This window comes from Harpia harpyja, chromosome 3 (genome assembly GCF_026419915.1).
Source record: "Harpia harpyja isolate bHarHar1 chromosome 3, bHarHar1 primary haplotype, whole genome shotgun sequence".
NCBI classification, from domain to species: Eukaryota; Metazoa; Chordata; class Aves; order Accipitriformes; family Accipitridae; genus Harpia; species Harpia harpyja.
Genome location: NC_068942.1, coordinates 41,217,904 through 41,238,757, shown reverse-complemented (window position 1 = coordinate 41,238,757; position 20,854 = coordinate 41,217,904). Strand labels below are relative to the sequence as shown.

The 20,854-nt window shown below is 39.8% G+C and overlaps 1 protein-coding gene across 1 annotated transcript in view; it reads left to right on the top strand.

The window, feature by feature from the left end:
• SPTBN5 (spectrin beta, non-erythrocytic 5) overlaps positions 1-20,854 on the top strand; it is a 108,053-nt gene that overhangs the window by 62,167 nt on the left and 25,032 nt on the right. Inside the window, exons 37-48 of the mRNA XM_052782177.1 lie at positions 2,082-2,186; positions 3,186-3,371; positions 7,560-7,715; positions 8,343-8,534; positions 9,178-9,273; positions 12,061-12,179; positions 12,820-12,934; positions 14,791-14,904; positions 16,458-16,579; positions 17,244-17,406; positions 19,308-19,496; positions 20,528-20,605. Coding sequence (XP_052638137.1) covers positions 2,082-2,186; positions 3,186-3,371; positions 7,560-7,715; positions 8,343-8,534; positions 9,178-9,273; positions 12,061-12,179; positions 12,820-12,934; positions 14,791-14,904; positions 16,458-16,579; positions 17,244-17,406; positions 19,308-19,496; positions 20,528-20,605 — 1,635 coding nt within the window. The remainder of the gene's footprint in view (positions 1-2,081; positions 2,187-3,185; positions 3,372-7,559; positions 7,716-8,342; positions 8,535-9,177; positions 9,274-12,060; positions 12,180-12,819; positions 12,935-14,790; positions 14,905-16,457; positions 16,580-17,243; positions 17,407-19,307; positions 19,497-20,527; positions 20,606-20,854) is intronic.

Genomic DNA, 20,854 nt, shown 5'->3' with positions numbered 1-20,854 from the left:
CCAAAAGTCTGTCCAGTCATATTCGCCCCACTGTGAACCTTGTCCACAGGTAATTTTTGCTCACATCCCATCAGAGCCTCTGACTGGGGTTTTTGTCCTGCTGTTGTCTTGTCATTGAATAAAGGAAGAAACTGTGGGCAACTAAATCCACTGGAAAAGAAAAATTTCCTACTGGCCTGCAGAATTTTTTTGTTGATAATAAGATAACTACATTGTTTATTCTTTTGCATTTGACAAAACTGAATGTAACAGAATGCATGAGAGAAATAATTGGGCAGTCTGGTTTCTTAACACCAGAAAAGAGTCAAGAAATACTGTGGTGCCTTAGAGATGTATGTTGATGTCCTGGTTTCAGCTGGGATAGAGTTAACTGTCTTCCTAGTAGCTGGTACAGTGCTATGTTTTGAGTTCAGTATGTGAAGAATGTTGATAACACTGATGTTTTCAGTTGTTGCTCAGTAGTGTTTAGACTAATGTCAAGGATTTTTCAGCTTCTCATGCCCAGCCAGTGAGAAAGCTGGAGGGGCACAAGAAGTTGGCACAGGACACAGCCAGGGCACCTGACCCAAACTGGCCAACGGTGTATTCCATACCATGTGACGTCCCATCCAGTACAGGAACGGGGAAGTGGGGGGGGGGCAGGGATTCACCGCTCGGGGACTGGCTGGGTGTCGGTCGGCGGGTGGTGAGCAATTGCACTGTGCATCATTTGTACATTCCAATCCTTTCATTATTGCTGTTGTCATTTTATTAGTGTTATCATTATCATTATTAGTTTCTTCTTTTCTGTTCTATTAAACCGTTCTTATCTCAACCCACGGGTTTTGCTTCTTTTCCCGATTTTCTCCCCCATCCCACTGAGTGGGGGGGAGTGAGTGAGCGGCTGCATGGTGTTTAATTGCTGGCTGGGGTTAAACCATGACAGTTGATTAGTTAGAAAAGGTCCTCACAGTGTTGAAAGTGAATAGTGCAGACGTCAGTTTCCTTAAAACTGCATTTGTTATTTTAGACTAAGGTCTTTCTGCATCGGAGACTGACAGGACAGACAGTAAATAAAATTAATGCAGGCAAGTTGGAAACATGGCCTGAAAAAATAACAGATGTGTAATACACTTGGTACAGATGCAAGCTATGACATTTTTCGGGAATAATCAGCTGCATAAATACAGGATGGGGACAACGTGGTCTGATCGCAGTTCTTCTGAAAAGTTTCTGGAAGCTTATAGTAGATTGCAAGGTGAACTTGAGTTCATGGTATTGTGTAAAAGATAAGCACTATACACAGATACATGCAGAAGATTACAGCTTGAAAGGCACATATAAACTCCCTGCTGTCTTCACTACCTTCACTCTGGCAGCCTGATTGCTTATTGCCACTTATTGCATCAAGTATTAGGAACCCCATTTCAAAATAATTGGAAATGAAGAAAACCCAGAGGAGAGCAATAAGAATAATCAGGGTCAAGAAGACACAGCCTTTGTGGAATGATTGATCAGATCAGGTTTTAGCCTAGAGAAGACAGAAATCCCAGTGTGCAAAAAGCCTACAAACACGTCCAAGGCTGAGCAAATATAAAGTGAATTATCTCTTTAGTGTGATGAAGAGGGCAGTATGTAATGAGGTGAAGTGTTAGCAATGCATTTTCAGGCTAGATATTTGGAGAATCTTGCTAATGGCAAAGGTAACGGAGCACTGAAATAAATTGCCCAGGGAGGCTGCTAAGTCTCTGTTATTGGAAGTCTTCTAAGAAGGAATCATACAGACATCTGTCAGGCATGACAGTGTTGATCTTGCTTTGGATTACAAGGATGGGTTAGACCTCTGCAGTTCACTGCCAGCCTTGTGACTTAGTGATTGCAATAAGCAGTGATAGGTCACTTTCCTTAGCTGGACCTGTTAATGCTTTTCTTGCTCAAGACCATGAAGCTCTACTATTTAATTTCCAGTTTCACTTGCCCCCTGTTCCTTTTTTTTCCTCTCAAGTGTACTCTCAACTGCAGAGTTAATACCTCTTCTCACATTTATGAATTGGGTTTATGTGATAATTGATCCATTGAACTATTAAACTTTTTTTTTATAGATTTATTTGAAAAGCGGTGACCTCGGAAGCTCTGTAGATGAAGTAGAGCAACTGATAAGGAAACATGAGGCTTTTGAGAAGCTTCTGGCATCACAGGATGAGAAGGTACAAAAATCAACAACAAATGTTCTACCAACCCCTGAGCTAGAATGGTTATTTATTTATTTATTTATTTATTTATTTTAATATGGCAACACATTAAATTGCTGACAGCTGTGATATGCCTGATATGCTTGAACCAAAGAGAAAACGGGGAAGCTTAGTGAAATAAGAGGCAGAGCAGCGGGGAACAAGTGTTAAACACTCCATGCCCAAGTCCTGCCTGTATTGTCTTGCAGTAGACAGGAAAACCGCTTAGTAGGTTGAATAGTGGGACTTAGCAGAAGAAATATTTAAAGGAAGCCATATTGTGTGTTATGGATATCAGAAGTTTCTGCTTTTTTCATAAAAAGAATCTGTGGCTTTTAAAGCAAGTAAAATACAGTAAGTCAGAGGGGATGACTTGTCTAATTATTTAAATATACATTTGGTATACAATGTCTGTACCAAATTGGATAGCCTCTTTGCACCGTTGGAATAGATGCTGAATTGCTCACCTGCATGTAAAGGAATCTGCCTGGCTGGTGGCCACTGCTGTAATTCATCCAGACTAGGGCTGAATTCAAACCTGGGGCTGTGCCTGGGTTCCCCAGAAGGAATGAGCTCCCAGAACCCATGCCAGCTCCCTGCCAGGCTGACTGCTCATGTTGAGAGCTACCTTCCAACACCTGATTTCCACAAAGCAATAAAACCTGAGCACTCATGGGTGTCAGGCTTGCTCCATGATTCCTTGCACTGGTTGATCAGTGGTATAGGGACTCCTGGAGCTACAGCTTTAATTCATTTAAGTAACCAGGGTGCACTACAGAGACCAATGACAAGGATGTCATAGATGTAACACAGTATAGGGCAAGGGTGGGGGGAATGCTGGTTAACTTGTCCCTGCTATTCTTGGTTCATTCCAGAAAATAGGAGAATCTTTTAGGTATGGAAAGGAGCCTGGGTTTTGTTTCTTTCATACCACTTGGAAGCATAGAAGTGATTTCAGATTTGTTGCCTCCTCAGATGATGTCTCTTGAAGAACAGGCAAGCAGGCTAGAAAAGGTTGGTGGACTGGAAGGTCTAAAGATCCAGCACAAACTGAATGCCATTCGTGAGAGGAAGCGGCAGATCAAGGATCTATCCCAGAGTAGAAGAGAGAAGCTGCAGACCACCCTTCTTCTGGCACTTTTCTACCAGAACTTGGAAGAGGTAAGAGGGTTTTAGACTGGGACAGGCTCGGAAGGCAGAGGAGCTGCCTACCTCTGTTGGATGAAGTGCTCGCCTCTGCCAGAGATTAGGCGGATTGATAATCTACTCTGGTATGGCAACTCCTGCCACACTCATGCAAAGGGATGCTCCAATGCCATCGCTGTCACTATGCCATCGTTGTGGCATTGTGCCCATTACAGCTGCTTTACACATCAGGAGCTCTGCTAAAATAAAAACTAATAAAAGGAAAACTGCCAGCTACCACCTTATTTTTCCTTTGGTGGGAAAAACAAGATATTTCAAATCAGGATGAATATAAAGTGGAAAGCATTATGGCAAGGGTGCCAAGCTTTACTAGTGGGTGTTCACTGAAGGCCTTCAAAACAGCGCTGTAACCTAGCATAGCTCTTCAGCTACTGTAGACTGGTCTCTGCAGAATATGTTCGTCTCTGTCTCGTGTTCTGGCCTTACTCCTGTAACTGAGTAGCTCTGCTCCTGGCACTACTGTTAGAAAGACATACTAGGTCAGTCTTTCAAAGGGCAGCACAACATGTGTGACTGAAAAATGTCCTAGCATCCAGTGTGCTGGCATAAACAACAGCACACAGGCCCAGAGGGACATTTGCAAACACTCTTGCTGGTCTGGTATGCACCCCTTCTGCTGCTGCATCCCATGGAATATCCTCCATGGTTTAAAGAAAAACTGCAGGTCCTTGTCACATCCCAGCCCATGAAGAAGACACATGTCCTGACACAGGTCAAATTATGATTGTCACCAAAGGAGAATGAATGCCTGTAACACAGCTGCTGATGACAACCAGATTATTTTGGTTTTAGAAAAAGAGTAATCTAAGGAATAAATGGCTGCTAAAATTCCATTTACAGCACAATATATTTGGAACTTACCACCACCACAATAGCCAGACATTTAAATACCCTCTTCTTTGGCTACACTAAAAAGCCAGAGCTGCATGCTGTTTTTTTAAAAACCACCAGTAATGGCCAGTCCACCTTGTAGACTAGCAGAGGGGAGTGGATGGAGTGGATGGTGCATTGTACAGTGCTAATATTTTCAAAAGAGCAATGTAGTGTTGATGGAAAGGTCACATAACTGCCAACATCCTCTCTGGAAGAGAAACTGTCAATGCCCTCCTAGAGATACAATCAACCCATTAGGTAGGAATACTTCCGCATTTCTTCCCACCTCTCTGTAATTGTCAAATCAGTGCTTGGGCTGGGGTCCCCCTTCATTCTTGAATTACACACTTATAGCAGAGGATCTGGCCCTGTATAGTGAGGAACATTTCCCTTTTCTCATCCACTTTCTCCACATAAATTCAGCCAAGAGTTCTATAGGGAATTTTTGCTCTCAAACTACCAGCTCATTTACCTCGCCAACCTAAATTCATTGCCTACTGCTGTAGAATGTGAATGCCACCAAGGAATTAAAAAAAAAAAAAAATCTTACAGTAATATCTCTCTTCCTCTTTGTTGGGTAGAATGGAATGTTTAATTTGATTTTAATGATGTTCTGGGTGTGTATGAGTTCATATATGAGAATAGTCCCCAAAGGGAAGTTAAATTGCAGAGATGAGTTTTGAGTTTAGCTGTGAAATCAATGAGGTCATTGCTTATTCTTACTTATTAGGAGAACAAGACCCATAGCTCAGGTACCAGTCCCCTAAAAACTCTCCCTCCTGCAATCATCTTAAGTCATTTCTATTGATCAAACGGAATTTTTTGTGTCAGCAGAAAATAGTGATCACTGTCATGGTTAAAAGTTTCCTAATTACTCTCTAGAAGCAATTACACAGATTGCTACACACGTTAGTACAAAGACAACACAGTTTGTAATTACTGATGAGAGGATGGAGAGCTCAACATCATATGGTCTGCCTAGAAGGGTAGCTGCTGCAGTTTGTACCCTTTTCAGAGCACAGGACTTTGTTTTTTCTGCACAAAACCCACAATGACTAACTCAAGAGATCACATGCAGCTCATAAAATAGGACACACTCTCCTACAGTAGAAATAGGGCGCTTTTCTAGTTCCAAAGAAGTGAGACAGACTATCCTATTGTCACAAAGTCTGTACCTCAGTGTTAACATGGAAGGCAAATGAGCAGGTTGCTACCTAGAAATACGTGTATTTATTTAAGTTATTGCCGAGGAAAGTTCATAAAGTTGAAAGTTTTGACTTTTAAAGCTGGCTCTGAGTTTTAACACCAACTTTGAAACTTGCTCATTGTATTAGTGGCGTTTAACTTCCTTTCCCTTTCACCCTCTATACAAGAGAATAAAAAAACATTTACTTCTTTATCTCAGCAGAGTGAGAGAGATAGTTAATTATTGTCTCTATATGTCTGGAACTGGCACATGCCTTTATACGTTTTAAATATTTCTGTTATTAAGGATCAGCATAATTTACAAAGAGTTTGTGCTCTTGAGGTTAGGGTAACTGATATTTTGAAAATGTAGGTTTCTAAATTGATAGTGCCCACATATTTTATGAGTCCTGTAGAAATAAGACTGGTCCCATGTGCCTACACTGAGCATAACACTAGTCTCCCTGCTGTCTTCGATAAAGTGAAAATGCCTGTCCAGACAACCGTAAGCCTTTCCACAGAAAGATCTTGGGACAACAGATCAGCCTTGCTTCACATCTGAATGTGGACATGGGGCCAGGAGAAGTATCTCTCACTCTCTAGACCCATCCTAAGTAAGCCTAAAATAAACCAAGCCACTAAGAGTGCAGATGTGGTTGTGGTTTTTTTTTTAAATGGCTTGGTTTGGTCTTTCATTAAGCCATTGCTTATTATTAAAAAGTAGGAGAGAAATTGCCCTTTAAGTGGCTATATTCAGGGGATTCATTTGTTTCTCATCCTAACTGTATGGATGAGCCTCTCCCATTCAAATGAGAAGTCAGTTAAGTGACGTTAAAGCGTTAATGTGTGGCTGGGTAATGGGAGAAGGCCCTACGTTGTGAGGAGGGTGTCAGAAATGAAAACAGCAGATGACAGTGTGCTGTCCTGGGCAACCTTGACATGAGGCTCCTTTTTGAGTCTCTAACTGTGCTTTGGAGGGGAACAGTTTCTGGAGAGCACGCTACTAATGAAAGCTATTTTTGTTATTGTTTATAGAATTTCAGCAGCTGAAACAACACTTCAAATCATTAATTAACTGAGAAAATCCTCCAGTTGTCAAGTCTTGTGTAGCACAGTTCCACAAGGACAGCCAAGATGCTTTGAAACTGATAAAGCTGGCTTCAATTTGCTGTTCTTGTGTTGTCAAAACATTAGGTTACTTCAGTGATCTGAGGACAACAGGATCAGTTACAACATTTGTCGGGTGTTCAATTCTCAATGTTTTGATGGATAGAAAATATTTCCTTCAGTGCTAAGGGCTAAAGTTCAGCAGACTTCAAAGAAAATTGTGTAAAACTCACTATCCCGTTGTCCATTTTATTCTGCATACATTTAAATCCCTTAAAAAATAATTTCCTGAGAAACACATAACCTTTGCTTTGATAGTCCTCATGATTCACCTGCTTGTCTGAATCTGGTGTTCCTGACTAGCCCATTTTGAATTTTATGAAGTGTAAAAGTGAATAGAGTTGTATTTTCTTTCAAATAATCTGACTAGTGCTTGGTCCCATCAGTAAGGCTTTATTTGCTTTGCATTTTCCATTTAGGTCTCACAACATCATTGAGATCAGGAAATGTTAGTGCTGTTTTATAGGTGAGACACAGAATTCTTAAGAATCTTAATCCAGTTTACAGGTAGGTCAATGATAGAGATAGGAGATGAAACTCAGAGCCCTAAATCCAAGGCTCAGCTGTCATAATCTTGTTTTAAATATGTCTACCATGTCAAGGCTACATATCTGCTCAAGGATTCGCTGTATCTAATCTAGAAGATTGTATAATCTCTTTATGGCTTGTGATAAAATTTGGGGTGTTCAAGGAATTTCTCATTATTCTTGTGGTCAGCTAAAAAATACTTTCATTCCTATCTGCTTTTATTTCTTAGCAAGTAGAATAGTTCAGAAACTAGAGAGCCACTTTCAGCTCCCAGCTCAATCTACCTAGCCCAGGCATTAGACACTTGCATAGAACAATGATGTGTCTTGGGAGGAGGCCACAGGACAGCTGTAGTTGTCCTGCTAACTCTGATGCCTCACACTGCTGCAGGCAGAAGACTGGATCAGTGAGCGCATGCAGAAGCTAGAGGATCCTTCCATACAAGACCCTAGCAATCTGCACGACAAAATGAAGCTGCTGCAGAAACATCAGGTCTTTGAGGCAGAGATTCTAGCAAATGAAGAAATCGTCACAGCTGTTAATAAGGTAACTCCCTCACTTTGCTAGTGTTTTTACAGATCATTGCTGGTTATCCAAAGGACAGATAGATGAAATGAAAAGGAAGGGTAGCTTCTTCACCACTTCTATATCAATTATCCTACTTGTGTGACAAGAACCCAGTTGCCATGCCATGGAAATGTAATGCTGTTAATTTACAACAGAGAGATTTGTTAATTGCTCTATCTGGGGAACTTCCATCTTTACTTATTGCCTGAATAGGAAGATATCACTGACTTGTTCCTTGCCTGGGGTAATTACTCCTACAAAAGGTAAACAGGATTTCATGCCCAATTTGTGAACATTCTTGTTGAAACTGGGTGAATCACATAGCTGAAGGGTGCAATCATCTGTAATACCTCTCTTGGTGCTTCTACTCCATGAATGTCATTCTTGGCGGGGAAATATTCAAATCCTAGTGTTCTTGATTCCCTCCAGATGTAAAAGCTTTCCAGCTGAGCAGTATCATTTGGACAGTAAGAATTTATATTTGTAATTTATTGTGCAGTCCAAGTTAGGAAAGTGAGAGATGACCTAGAAAGGTCATGTAACTTGGTAATCACATTAAAAATTAGTGGCAACCTTCATTTCTAATTTCTTCTCCTAAATGTGAAGAAAGGAGAAGCCCTCGTATCAAAAAGTCACCCAAAATCAGGAGAGATCCATCGCCGAGTTCGCATGCTTCAGGAGTGTTGGGAGAAGTTGAAGAGAGCTGTTGCTGCTCGTGGAAAGATGCTGGAGGACAGCCGGGACTTCCTGGAATTTCTCCAGAAGGTGGACCAGGTGGAAGCCTGGATCAGGGAGAAGGTAAATGGATTCTAGTATTTAACCTGAGCAGCACACTAGAGCTTGCTGTTTAGCAGTGATCTTCTGATAAATGTGTCATCTTCCAGGATACTTTCTTAGTAGCTTTTGCCTGGCAGAATCATGACATGTTCTACAAACAATATGGAAGGAATGATTCAACAAATTCTAAAAATTTTATGGAGTGTTTCCGTGCCAGAGTCAGTTGGACAGTATTACCACATGTTCTTACATAAAATGCACACGTAAAGAGATTGTGATTATTGGTGGTTGTCTCGTGTGTCTCCGTCAAGAAAGAGAAATGAAAGCAGACTAGAATGGAAGAGACTTGAAGCATTTGGCAACTGGCACTCACTCTCATTGTGTATCAAATCTGAAAGTTTCTCTTTGTAAGAGTGAAAGAAGAGCCACTTGATCCACTAAGTTTTCATTTAGAGGTTACTTCAATCATCAGTAATAGACTGGAGAGGGAGCTGGGACTCAGTCTCATCATTATCTAAATATCAGAAGAGACTAATTCAGAAGCTGTAGGTCAGTGATTTACAGACACATCACAGAACTTATCGCATCAGCATAAGCATTGGGATGTGCTGTGTTCTTATACTCTTAGCCTGAATGTTTGCCTGTCTGCTGCTTATTTCACCAGGAAGTCATGATTAATGTAGGTGATGTGGGAAATGACTATGAACACTGCCTGCAGCTCATGAAGAAGCTGAATGAGTTCCGTGGAGCAACATCAGGGGTAAGAGGTGTTCTCCATGCACATTCCTTGTGTGGTTGGAAGCAGCAGTTAACTTTCCAGCCCAGCAGTATATCCGGGTAATAAATATAGTTCCAATACCCTCAGGAGGTGAAAGATCGGGGGGTAGGAAGCATTGCCACTTTATAAGCCATTAAAGAAGATAGAATTTTCCCTCATCGTGCCTTCTGCCTTGATGATATCTAAACAGAGCTGTCAAGCACTCATGACACAACCTAAAATTTTGGATTGAATTACATGTCTGGAATGTAATGTCATGTCATACTCTGTGAGCCTGAGTTTCTGCAGATTTCCAGTTTGGTTCATGCAGTCGCAAGGTCACAGTGAGTTCCATCCAAAAGTGGATTAAAAATGGTTGTTTCAGCCATGTTTGTTTGAATCTGAAAGTTGATATAAGCCTTCCATGAACAAGCCCGTAAAAAAAAAAATGACCACTTTCTCCGTTTCCCTGCTTTATTTCTCCCTTCCCCTTCTCCTGAGGAACAGTCAAGTTTCTCACATTCCTTCATCCAAATGAAGCCCATATATCTGGGGGCCTTTGTTTATAGAGCACACGTGTTTATTCATAAATCATAATGTTAATAATCAGACATTTAGTAAAATAGAGCAGTGGTTTACACTTTGGATAGCAGTCATGTGACAAGACAGCTGTACAGCTCACCTTTCTGTGCTGGGATCTCTGACCCTCTTTTGTGGTTCTGAGTCATGCCAGCTGCCTCTCTTGCCTCCAGTGAGATGTGTTAACCTGGGCACCAAACCTCGGGAATTCTGGGGAACAGGCTCTGCCACAGCAAGGGCCACCTTGTGATGTGCTTCAGCTCCCACCATGAGAGCTGTGTGGTCATACATTGAGGGGATGCATTTGCAGCAGCCTCTTGTTCTCTCTGTTTGTGTGAACTGCTACAGATGTGGACTAACAGGTCTGAGTATCATGCAGGAAAGATTACTGTGCTGATTTGCTAGTCTGGAAGCTGTGAGGAAGGTCTGGAAAGAGGTGTATTAGACCTTTGTGAGTGAGGTTTACTCTAACTTTGTCTCCTAATATTCGTTATCCTTTGTTTGCCTGTTACCTTGTTGCCAAGTCCTGTTATGGCAGCTCCCATTTTCTATTTCTGTTGCCTAATAGGAGAAGGAGACAATCCTCTTCTATGCAAAGTAACAGTATAGATATGCCTGACACCTGGGAGGAAACCCTGAGCTCCCCTTTGAGAGCCCAGCAGAATTTCCTGTGACAGTGCATTAGTACTGGATTTGGGTAGAGAGCCAAAATACTCAGCTTCAGCACCAGGGAATTAGTGTAGAGTCCTTCATTGGCCCTTCAGTCCTCACCAGCTGAACTGTGAGCTAAGGGGGGCTAAGGGATGGAACAAGGGCTCTGCGACAGGTTGTACCAGCTAAAAGAAAGATGTTGCAAGAGGCAGAAACAACCTAGTGTCCCAGTCAGTATAAGACTCCGAATAGGAAAGTCTTTCCATAAACTAAGGTAGATTTTACGTGCCATAAGAAACTCTTGGCCTTAGATACTATCAGCTTGTAGCCACTGCTCCTGTACCACTCTGAACATGACTCCTGCAGAAAAAGGCTGGGACAATGATACCCTCATAACTGACGCTTAGTTATACAGTACTTCATAGGGTAATACAAACAGAAGCAGGCTGGTCCTGGCACAGTGTATGCATCCATCCAGTCTAGGTTTTCCCACTAGACAAATCTGAGATCAGGGGAGGGAGAGATCATCCTGCATTTATGGCTGCCAGATTTTCTACTCATATTCTGTCACATTGTGCTGCTATTATTTACCAGGAGAGGAGACTGCTGGGTTTCTGAAGAATATCTGGCTGTCTACAGGTTTCTCTTGTTTACTTTATGGCTATGTGTAACAGTAAAGCACATATGGAAGCATGCACATTAGTATGGATGTAGCATAAATAAAATACAAATGGAGTCAATACTTCTATTAACAGTGTGCTGGCATCTTGCAGCTGTGCTTCTACTATACCAGTGATTAATGTCTCCCTGCTAAGCTTGTGATTTACTGGTCTTAGAAAAATAGAGAATGTTTTTGAATCTTGGAGCAGTGTTCAGTTTTGGCCATCTGTCATGCTCCAAAAGAACAATTATTCCACTATAGTCCAGATTATATGTGCAATGTGCAAATATTATCCTTTCTATGGTGTGTACATGGGAAGCAAGTTGCCTTGAAGACTTAGCATACCTTTTAAAATGCAGTGATGTTGCTTTAGAAGAAAACTCAATGGCATGGGTTGTCTGGGTTTCTCAAGGCTGTATGGATTTTAAGCCTGTTGTCCACAGTACAGAGGCACTTCTGGACAGAAGCCTATCTAGAAAAAACAGCGAGTAGGCCTAGGAGCCACAAGTCACTACCTGTTTGACAAGAGGAATAATCTGCTACACGTCAGCTGTTCCACAGCAGCCACCTATGTAACCAGCAACTGCACCTATGTTTCTTCAACAAATGAGCCCCTGCTGGAATGCATGGCTTAGAAATGAAGCTCTGAGGGTTATCGTCTAGACCTAGATCATTGTTGTATCTACAGTCATTAATGTTCTTTCTTGCCTTTACTGTCTTCTCATCAGGGACTGGTAACACCAGCAGTTATAGTAGAGCAAACCCCATGTGACTCAAATGCTTGGCAGTGAGTTAGTTAAAACCCTTGCTTGTTGCTGTTGTTGTTTTTCATGTCTTAGTGGAAAACTCAGTCACGAGCATTTCAAACACATACCTTTGTTCCTTTTCTTACTTTACAGGAGACAACAGTGGATGATGCTCACATCAGGGCTATCAATGCCCTGGCCATGAAACTGGAGAGACAGAACAAGGAAGAAACAAAGACAATATATGAGCGCCGGAAGCAGCTCAATGAGAAGTGAGTATGCTTTTAAAGCTTCTGTGTAAAGCAAAAACAAGAAGCAAAGATTAGATGTCTTGGGTTGGGATAATGGGAGGAATTATGACATATATTTTCTTCGTTAACATCATGACTACAAAACATCAGACACTGGATTTGCCTTTCAAGACTCTCAGAGCAGTTAGCCACAAGGATTACTAGCGCAGCAGGGCCGAAGTCATGTTTCTAGCCTTGGAGGCAAATATGCTGTTTCACAGCACTTTACACACTAGATCCATGAAGCTAAGACACTTCCATCTGTTCATATAGTTGTCCTGGTGAAGTGCATATTGCTTTTGCTACTTCACAGCCCACTAGCTAAGAACCAAAAGCATGAAGATAGGGATTGTAAGGTTATTGAGAATTTAAGGAAACTGGATCAGTACTTTTTAGCTTTTAACCCCCATGCCATCCTGAAAACTTGGAATAAATATAAACACATAGTTCTGTCAGGCTAATGCTTTCTCTTTGTGATGTGTCCCCTATTGTGGGGAATTGGGGATCAATACATAAGGTAGTTCAGAAATCCTGTCTTTACTTAGATCTGAGAATCACGAAACTCAGTTGTGGATATCCTCACCTCTGAAATACACCTCTAAAATATTCTTTTCAATATAAGGTGGAACAGTTTCCATGGTAACCTGAATGCATACAGGAAGAAGTTAGAGGGAGCCCTAGAGACTCATGCCTTAATCAGAGAAATTGATGACATCACAGAGAGAATTACCGAGAAGGTGAGTTCTCAGATTTCGATTAATTAAAGTGGGAAAATGTTCTATTTTGCCAACAATGATAAACCCAGGCATGCCCATTGCTAGAGAGATACTGAGTATCCAGCAGTGACCTTTGATAGTTGACTGTATATCAAGTTTGTAGGAAGGCTGAAATGTCATTAAACATTTTGCAGATTACCAATTCTAAGGCATTCATAGTTAAAAAGGTACATTTGAAATGTACTGTAAGAAATTACAGATTAGAGTCTGCAATAAAAGGGGATGCTGTCTTTACCTAATGAGAAGTTACAGAGAAGATGAAGCTGGACTCTTCTTGGAGGTTAATAGTGAAACGGTGGGAGTCAGTGGGTACAAGTTGCAACCAGAAAAGTTCCAAATATGTGTAAAGTGAAAAAAATCACAGTGAGAGTGATCAAACACTGGAACAGGTTACCCAGAGAGACTGTGGATCCTCTGTCCTTGGAAACATTCAGATCTCAACTCGATCAGACACTGAGCAATCTGATCTAAGGTGGCCCTGTTTTGGGCAGGGGTTGGACTAGATGAAGTTCAGAGGTCCCTTCCAATCTAAATTATTCTGTAATTTTATGATTCTAATTAATGGTCTGTAGTCAAATGGTATTGCTTATTAAATAGTACTTTTAGTATTAGGTGTCTAGTTGCTATATCCAAAGTAGTCATCCATGGTTTCTTCCACAGTCAGTAGAAAGAAGCAGGTAATTCTAGACCCCAGTGCATCTGACCTATTTTAGATGTCCTCTTGAGGATGAGATAAAACATGCTCCAGCGGTGACTCCTTCTTTCCACTCACTAACTGTAAGAAGAATTAAACAAGTAATTAAGCTGCAGCATCTTTACATTTGTAGACATCTCCATATGGTCTAGTAAATCCTTCCACAAGAAAAGAACACAGCAAAATGCAGTAAGTAGGATACAAATCTAAGACACTAAGGGACTGGTGTCTATTTTTTGCTGTGTTACTGACACGAGCATCTATCTCCTTCAGACAGTGCTGAGCCAAGTTGGTTCTGAATACCAAAAGTCAGTTAGCTGATCTACCATAGAGCTTTTTCTGAATTACCTACTTAACTTGAATATAGCAGCTTCTAGTGTTCGGAATTCAAAGTTAGTTCATTTAACACTAGCTTGCATATTTCTCCCTGCTATGCAATGCAGACATATTAAATATGCAACTTTGAAAATTTGTATAAAAATCTTATTCATTCAGAAAATGGAGGTAAAAATGCCTATCCTGTATTATAATTTTGAGATTAATAGAAGAAAAAGGCTACATAAAAACTAATTATTTCATCCACATAACTAATGATATTAATTTAATTATAAGTTAGTAGGCAGATACATAGTGGTACTACTTAACGTTACAAGGCTGTTGGTTTGAAAATTTTATAGCAACTTTTACAAATGTATTCCTTCATTGTATGGGATTTCATTTCTGGTAGGATTCTGAGGGTCAATTTTATTTTCCATATTTTTGTAAAACACACTTGAAAATTTCTGTGCCACAATTTAATGGGAAATATTTGGCTGTTTTGGAATATGGAAAAAAGGGGAAAAGAAAGATTCAGAAATGCAAGGAAAGCATTGCTTGCTTTGTTTTATATGTGAATGGCCGGAGACACTTTAGGCAGGATAGCGACTGTTCAAAGAGTTGTAAATTCTTGTTCCAACTCTGTAAGGAGTGCAGACAAGGTGCCCCGTTGATATTTAAAAAGACAATAAGAACATTCACATGGCAATACAAAGAAGTGAAGGAGGAGACTATTTGAAAGAATTAAGATACGATCCTTTTGCTTTTTGTCGTCTTCACCATTTGCACATCCTACTGCCCCCTCCAGAGTGTACTGATACAAGCACTGGATTTTGGGAAAGATGTGGAAAGTGTGGAAAACCTGATTCGAAGGCATGAAGAGATGGAGAGAGAAATCAGTGTTATTAAGTCCAAAATGGAGGTAAGAAATGGGGAAGTACAGAGGATACTGTTCATTTTTGCGCCTTGGAAACATGGTGCGAAGTTCAGCGTGACTCTTCAGATTCATTAGTATGAATTGCACTGCAATGCACATGCAGCATGGATTTCTTCTCAGTAAAATACTGCATTGCTTAAACCTACTTCATTGTATCCAATGTTATTCTTCCTGATGCACCAAATCTAAGAAGAGAGGTCACTTTTGAACGTTAACTGATTTTCTGGACCTCACCTACAAACTGAATTAGACTGTCCTATTTATATCTTTTGGAAAGTGTGGAATCCTAATTTAACTCTCCATCTTTCCCCCACTTTCTGTACTGACTTGAACCAAAATCATGACTTTAGTTCTGTTTAGAACTAAAATGCAAAACCCACAGTGCATGTAGTTTTCTGACATAGACATCAAAACCAGAAATCTTCCGTTATAATTGCCTGCCTGATCAGCTCTGGCTTTTGTAAAATGGCCAATTTGCATCACTGAGGACTAATCTTGAGCATTAAATATGGGTCTGAGCTCCAATATAATGGCATATTTTTAATAAAAAGAAATGGTTTCAGCTGAACTGCAGTAGTAGAAATCCTATGACAACTTCTCACACTTCACTGTTGGCCAGTGCTAAGCCTTTTCATAGAGAAAACATTTTTGCAAACTTTCTCTAAACTTTTTCTTCACAACAGTATGCAAATGGTGACAATATGTGTGATACATTCACACATTGTGACTTTGTTAGCTAATTCTCATATGAAACATGAGTGATTACTAGTTAGCATTCCACAGATCGCATTAGCAAGGCTGTATGGGGAGCTGCTGCATGGAAACAGAAAGATGAGCAAGGTTTGGTTTGGGAGTTTTTTTTGATGCTACCACAAATACCATGTACAAAGTATAATATCTGTACTTTCCTTATGGATTAAAACCAGACTGGCATATTGTCCTTCCTGCATAATTAAAATTCTTGATTTCCATCAATTTGATGGCGTTTTACAAGGAAGATACCAACTTTAAACCTGGGTTGGTGAGTGTTCATTACTGTTTATCAGGCTGTCTTAAAGAAAACGACATCAACTAGAAGTTTGCACTGAAAGTAGTGTTTTGATGCTGCTGCTAGCTGAAATAGATACAAACGATTTTTGAGTCTTCTGCTGAATGGCAAATCTGGTTGCTTCTGTATACTGCCATATTTTCATGGCTTTTGTCACCCGTCTTAGTTTTAAGCTAATAGAGGTTACAATTAGCATTTCATTTTCCTGTATGTTTGTCCCTATTCTGCATAACCACTCTCTTAACTGTAAATTAACTATTGTGCGTGTGAAGCAACAGACACATCTCTTTCTTCACGTGGATCATTGGTCACAAATGCACATGTATTTTTTGTGCATATAACAAGTCCCTTTGTATATTTTGTTACTGTAATTTAAGTCCCTGCTTTTGAAAACTAGAATGTTAAAATGAACTACTTTTCCTGAACGGCAAACTCAGGAATGAATATAAGAATTTGGCATAAATTCGCCCCACTATAAATCTCTTTCCAGCCATTGGAATTGGAATCTTTCCGCCTTTCCACAAGGAATCCATCCATAAATGACAAACTGACTATGAAGCAACAGGAGATGAAAAACAACTGGCTACGCCTCCAGGGACAGGCCAAACAAAGGTAAAGACTTCTAGTGGTCTGAATATCTCTCAGTGGGAGCAAAGCTGCTCCCTGGGGTCTCAAATCTACTTGCCAGGGGACTTTTGAAAGTTTTTGCACATCCTTTACAAAGTTTATACAGGCAGCTAAGACACCTGCATTGCAACAAGTGTGGCTTGGTACAAGCAAAGTTCCACTGATATGACTTTGGGAAAACTAATACAATGAGTTTGTGTTTATTTTATATTTTATAGTTTATCCCACTAAATAATGTTACTAAAATGCCTCCAGATTACCAAACTAAATCTGTCATGAAGCCTTTGTGAAAGACTTATTTTTGGACAGTTCTAGATGATTTTTTTTTTCTTGAATCTTTCCAAAACAAGAAAGGCTTAGACCTAAGCTGTAATCATTTCTGGAAGCAACACCTATGAAGGCTTTTTTACCTTTCTTTTCCTAATGAGCTGATGTAGAAAATAAGGTAAGCATGTTGTCTCCAAGGCAGTGTGCATCTTCTGTGACTTTGGTTTAACATGAGGACTGTTTAGGAACTGTAAGGGAAAGCTAGGAGGCTTGAATTCACTTCATTTGGCTTCTCCTAGGATACTTTCCTCTGCAAATGGGGAGGGAGAGGCAACTAGATAATGCTATGTTGGATAATGCTGAACTGCAAATTGTGTGGCAGGAAGGAGAAGCTGGCAGCCTCATATCAGTTGCAGAAGTTTAACTTGGAGATGAAGGAGATGCTAGATTGGATCCAAAACATCAGAGGTGTAATGGAAGCAGGAAGGCTTCCTAAAAGCGCAAATGAAGCAGAAAGCATGATTGAGGAGCATCAGGAGAGAAAGGCAAGTATCATCATTGCTGCCAACTGAACGTACTGGGAATCTTTCCCAGGGGAATTAATTGCTGCAGACACAGCAGAATTTTGTTGCATGCGTCTGTCAATAACATGGTGAAAAGACTGTTTTCAATAACAGGCTATGGACAGAAGTCACCTACGTATTGACAGAACTCTATCCCATGAGCTGTTTGGCAGCTCATGTCTCTGCAAAAATTTTCAGAAAGCCCCATTAGGTCTCACCTGTACTGCTGTTCAACACTGTAGATAAAAAGCTGGTTCAGTATCAAAACATGCTCACTGCCAATCTCTCTCTTCAGATTGCCAAAAAGTTAATGCCAGTTAATTCTAGCTTTGAGTTAGATTTTGTCATGCAAACTCCATTTGCCTGAAAGGAAAATAAAAAAAGCAGTTTGTCTCACACAGGGCAGTAAATTACCATTGGACGGTACTACACATACAGTTCTGAAACTCCTCATATCCCAGTACTAATTACCACACAATCTTTTGGTGGCTAATTTGGCTAATATTTTTGGTGGATTTTCTAAAAGGAGTGATATTGTTAATGAACCTGAGAAAAAAGTTACATTTTACTTTTTCCCAAGTGTCATAGCTATCTTTCAGCTGTTGTGTTACCTTTTCTTTGTAGTTATGTTACTTTTTCTAAAAATCATGTTCCCAGAATCATGACTAATATCCAGTGCTTTGTGGGTACCACTATTAGCACGAATAGTTTGTAGATTCTGATTAATTTTCTAGACTTGAATTTAGTATGAAGTACCTGAAGTCCCCTCCTTTTTCAGAGTCTTCCATTTTAACAATGCTCTCTCATGTCACAGACTTAACAATGTTTTTTCTAATAATTCTTTGGCACAGTAGAAATACCCCAAACTACTGATGTAGTGTACTCCAAATTTAGATGGTAGCAAGATCTAAGTCTTTAATATCTGTTAGTAAAGGAATCCAAATGGCTCTAAGGAGATAGTCACACAGGAAAGGAGGAATCCAGGCATTATGTTCTTTTGTATTGAGTTGACTAAACTAAAAATATAGACAAGACAAGAAAAATGGAGGGGTTTTTTTCATTCAGCTCAGTGACTCAAACCAAAGTCCTTAGGAGAGACTAGAGTTGAACACAAGGTGCTAATCTGAATTAAAATATAGAATGGCTATCTTACAGCTGTGTTATCCATGATGGGGCAAAACCACCCCCCAAAAAAGCCCTAAAAACAGCAGTTCTAATTTCAGACATTTAATAGTACATGCCATAGTTTTTAAGGTGGTTTATATGTTAATACATGGTATTATTTCAGCGCATGGTTATTTTTATTTTCAAATTGTTTACATTAGGAATTCCACATTCAGTTTACAGTGGTCATAGTTGCTTGTAATACTTTCACCTTCAGGATTCAGTATGTAGGTATAACTCACTTCTCAGACCAAGTGAAAAAGTTAAATGTATTTCATTTTAACACCACAAAATAAAGTAAAACCATGTCTTTAATGTAATAATCTGATGCCAACTTATTTGGCAGGGGAGGAAAAATTCTAGGCACTGTTTCTCATAAGAACCACCTTTATGGGAAGATTGGGGGGGATATGGTATTATGGATGTTCAGAACTGTGTTCTTTTATATCTAAGCATTTTCTAATCTGTTTCTATTTTAATCCCAGTTTTGATTTGTAGGAGACCAGTTGTTATTAGAGCAATAAAGTAATTTATTGTCCACATTTATTTTCTTTTATGCAATTCTATGCTTTTTCAGTAACTTATCTCAAAGATGAATGATTTTCCATACAAATATTAGTGTTAGAAAGTTACAGCCCATATTCTTCCCCTTAAGGCTTGTATTCTGAATAACTGGCATTCTGTAAACCCTTGACATCAACCTTAGTGATATATTTTAGGAGGAGATTGAAGCACGAGTGGAAAGATTCAACTCTCTCAGCAACTGTGGTCAAGAACTTGCCAATTCTGGTCACTATGCAACTCCTGAGATTCACCAGTCCCTCTCCAGACTACAGCAAGCCTGGTCTGAATTGGTCCAAGCATGGCAGGAGCAATATATAAAATTGTTTCAGGCACAAGATTTACAGGTGAGTAGAAAAAGATTCAACAAAGAATGCACATACCACTGACGACTGTCCTCGGTATAAACAGCAAATTTCTAAGATGGTATAATGGAAGATATGCTAATAATACCCAGTGTTTAATGTATATTTCACCGGTTCCCAGAAGGCATCATGAGGGCCAAGCACATTCAGTGGTGACAGGACTTTTTAGAAATTGTACCTTTACAAATCAAAGAAATATCTGTGGAATATGTGCTCATATGTTTTTCAAAGGCTATAAAACTTAGCAAAATTTGGTCAAACTCTCATGCAACTGGCAAAAGGCACATACTTAAAATGGAAAATCACCACTCTACCAAATTCTATAACCTCCCCCCCAAAAACATGGAGGCAGGCAAGTATTTAAAAAAAAAAATGATCTGAAGAAAAATTCAGCATGGACAGAAAACTGTATTTTTCCCTGGCTTTTTTTCTGAGAAAAGAACTCTTTTGGCTGCAGTTTTCCAGAAATACTTCCCTGTAACAGTCATCTCACTTACAAAATTTCTGCTCAAATAGCTTATTGGCAACAGTTAGATATAACTGAAATGGGGATTTTACAATGGGGAATGTCAAGTACCTTAAATAACAGATGGTGCTACTAGTCCCATCTAAAAAGCTTCATACATATATAAGAACCTAAACCATATGGTAAGGGCTGCTTTCATGCTTCTTTATGTATTACATTCTACTTATTTCAGGTCATGTTACCGTCCTTTTTATTGGCCAGTTACCTTACACAGCAATCTCTACAATATTAGCAAACAAGCTGCAAGTACTTGTATTGTACCCTATGTCTGAGACAAAAAGAAATAATCATATTATAAAGGAGAAAGTTACAGTAATAATTGTTACACATGTGGGTTTTGTAGGATCTAATGCTTATTGCCATCCAGTGCTATGCAGTTAATTTTTTGAATAGCCCCGGAAGTTTGGTTTTTATAGCATACTCTACCAAAGTCAGGTTTGCCTCTGTTTTACACCGTGTTTATGACTGCTTTTTTTCCCCTATACAGAAATTCTATGGCTATGTGGAACAGACTGAGAGCTGGCTCAGCAGCAAAGAGGCTTTCCTAGCTAATGAGGACTTAGGGGTAGGTGCTCCAAGAAATTACAATTTTCTCTGCAATCAGTCTGGAGGAAAGGGAGCTGCAAAGTATGATGATGTGCTCTGAACCTTCCTGTGATATTTCTCCTTCTGAAGTTACTGCTCTGTCTTGTTGACGGTTTAAGACCAGGTTTCTTTCCTTGATACTTTACACAGGATAGGATTTTCAGTCCCAAGAGTAACGAAACAGTCCTACTACACTGATTATAGCAGGAAAATGAGACTGCATCTCTCT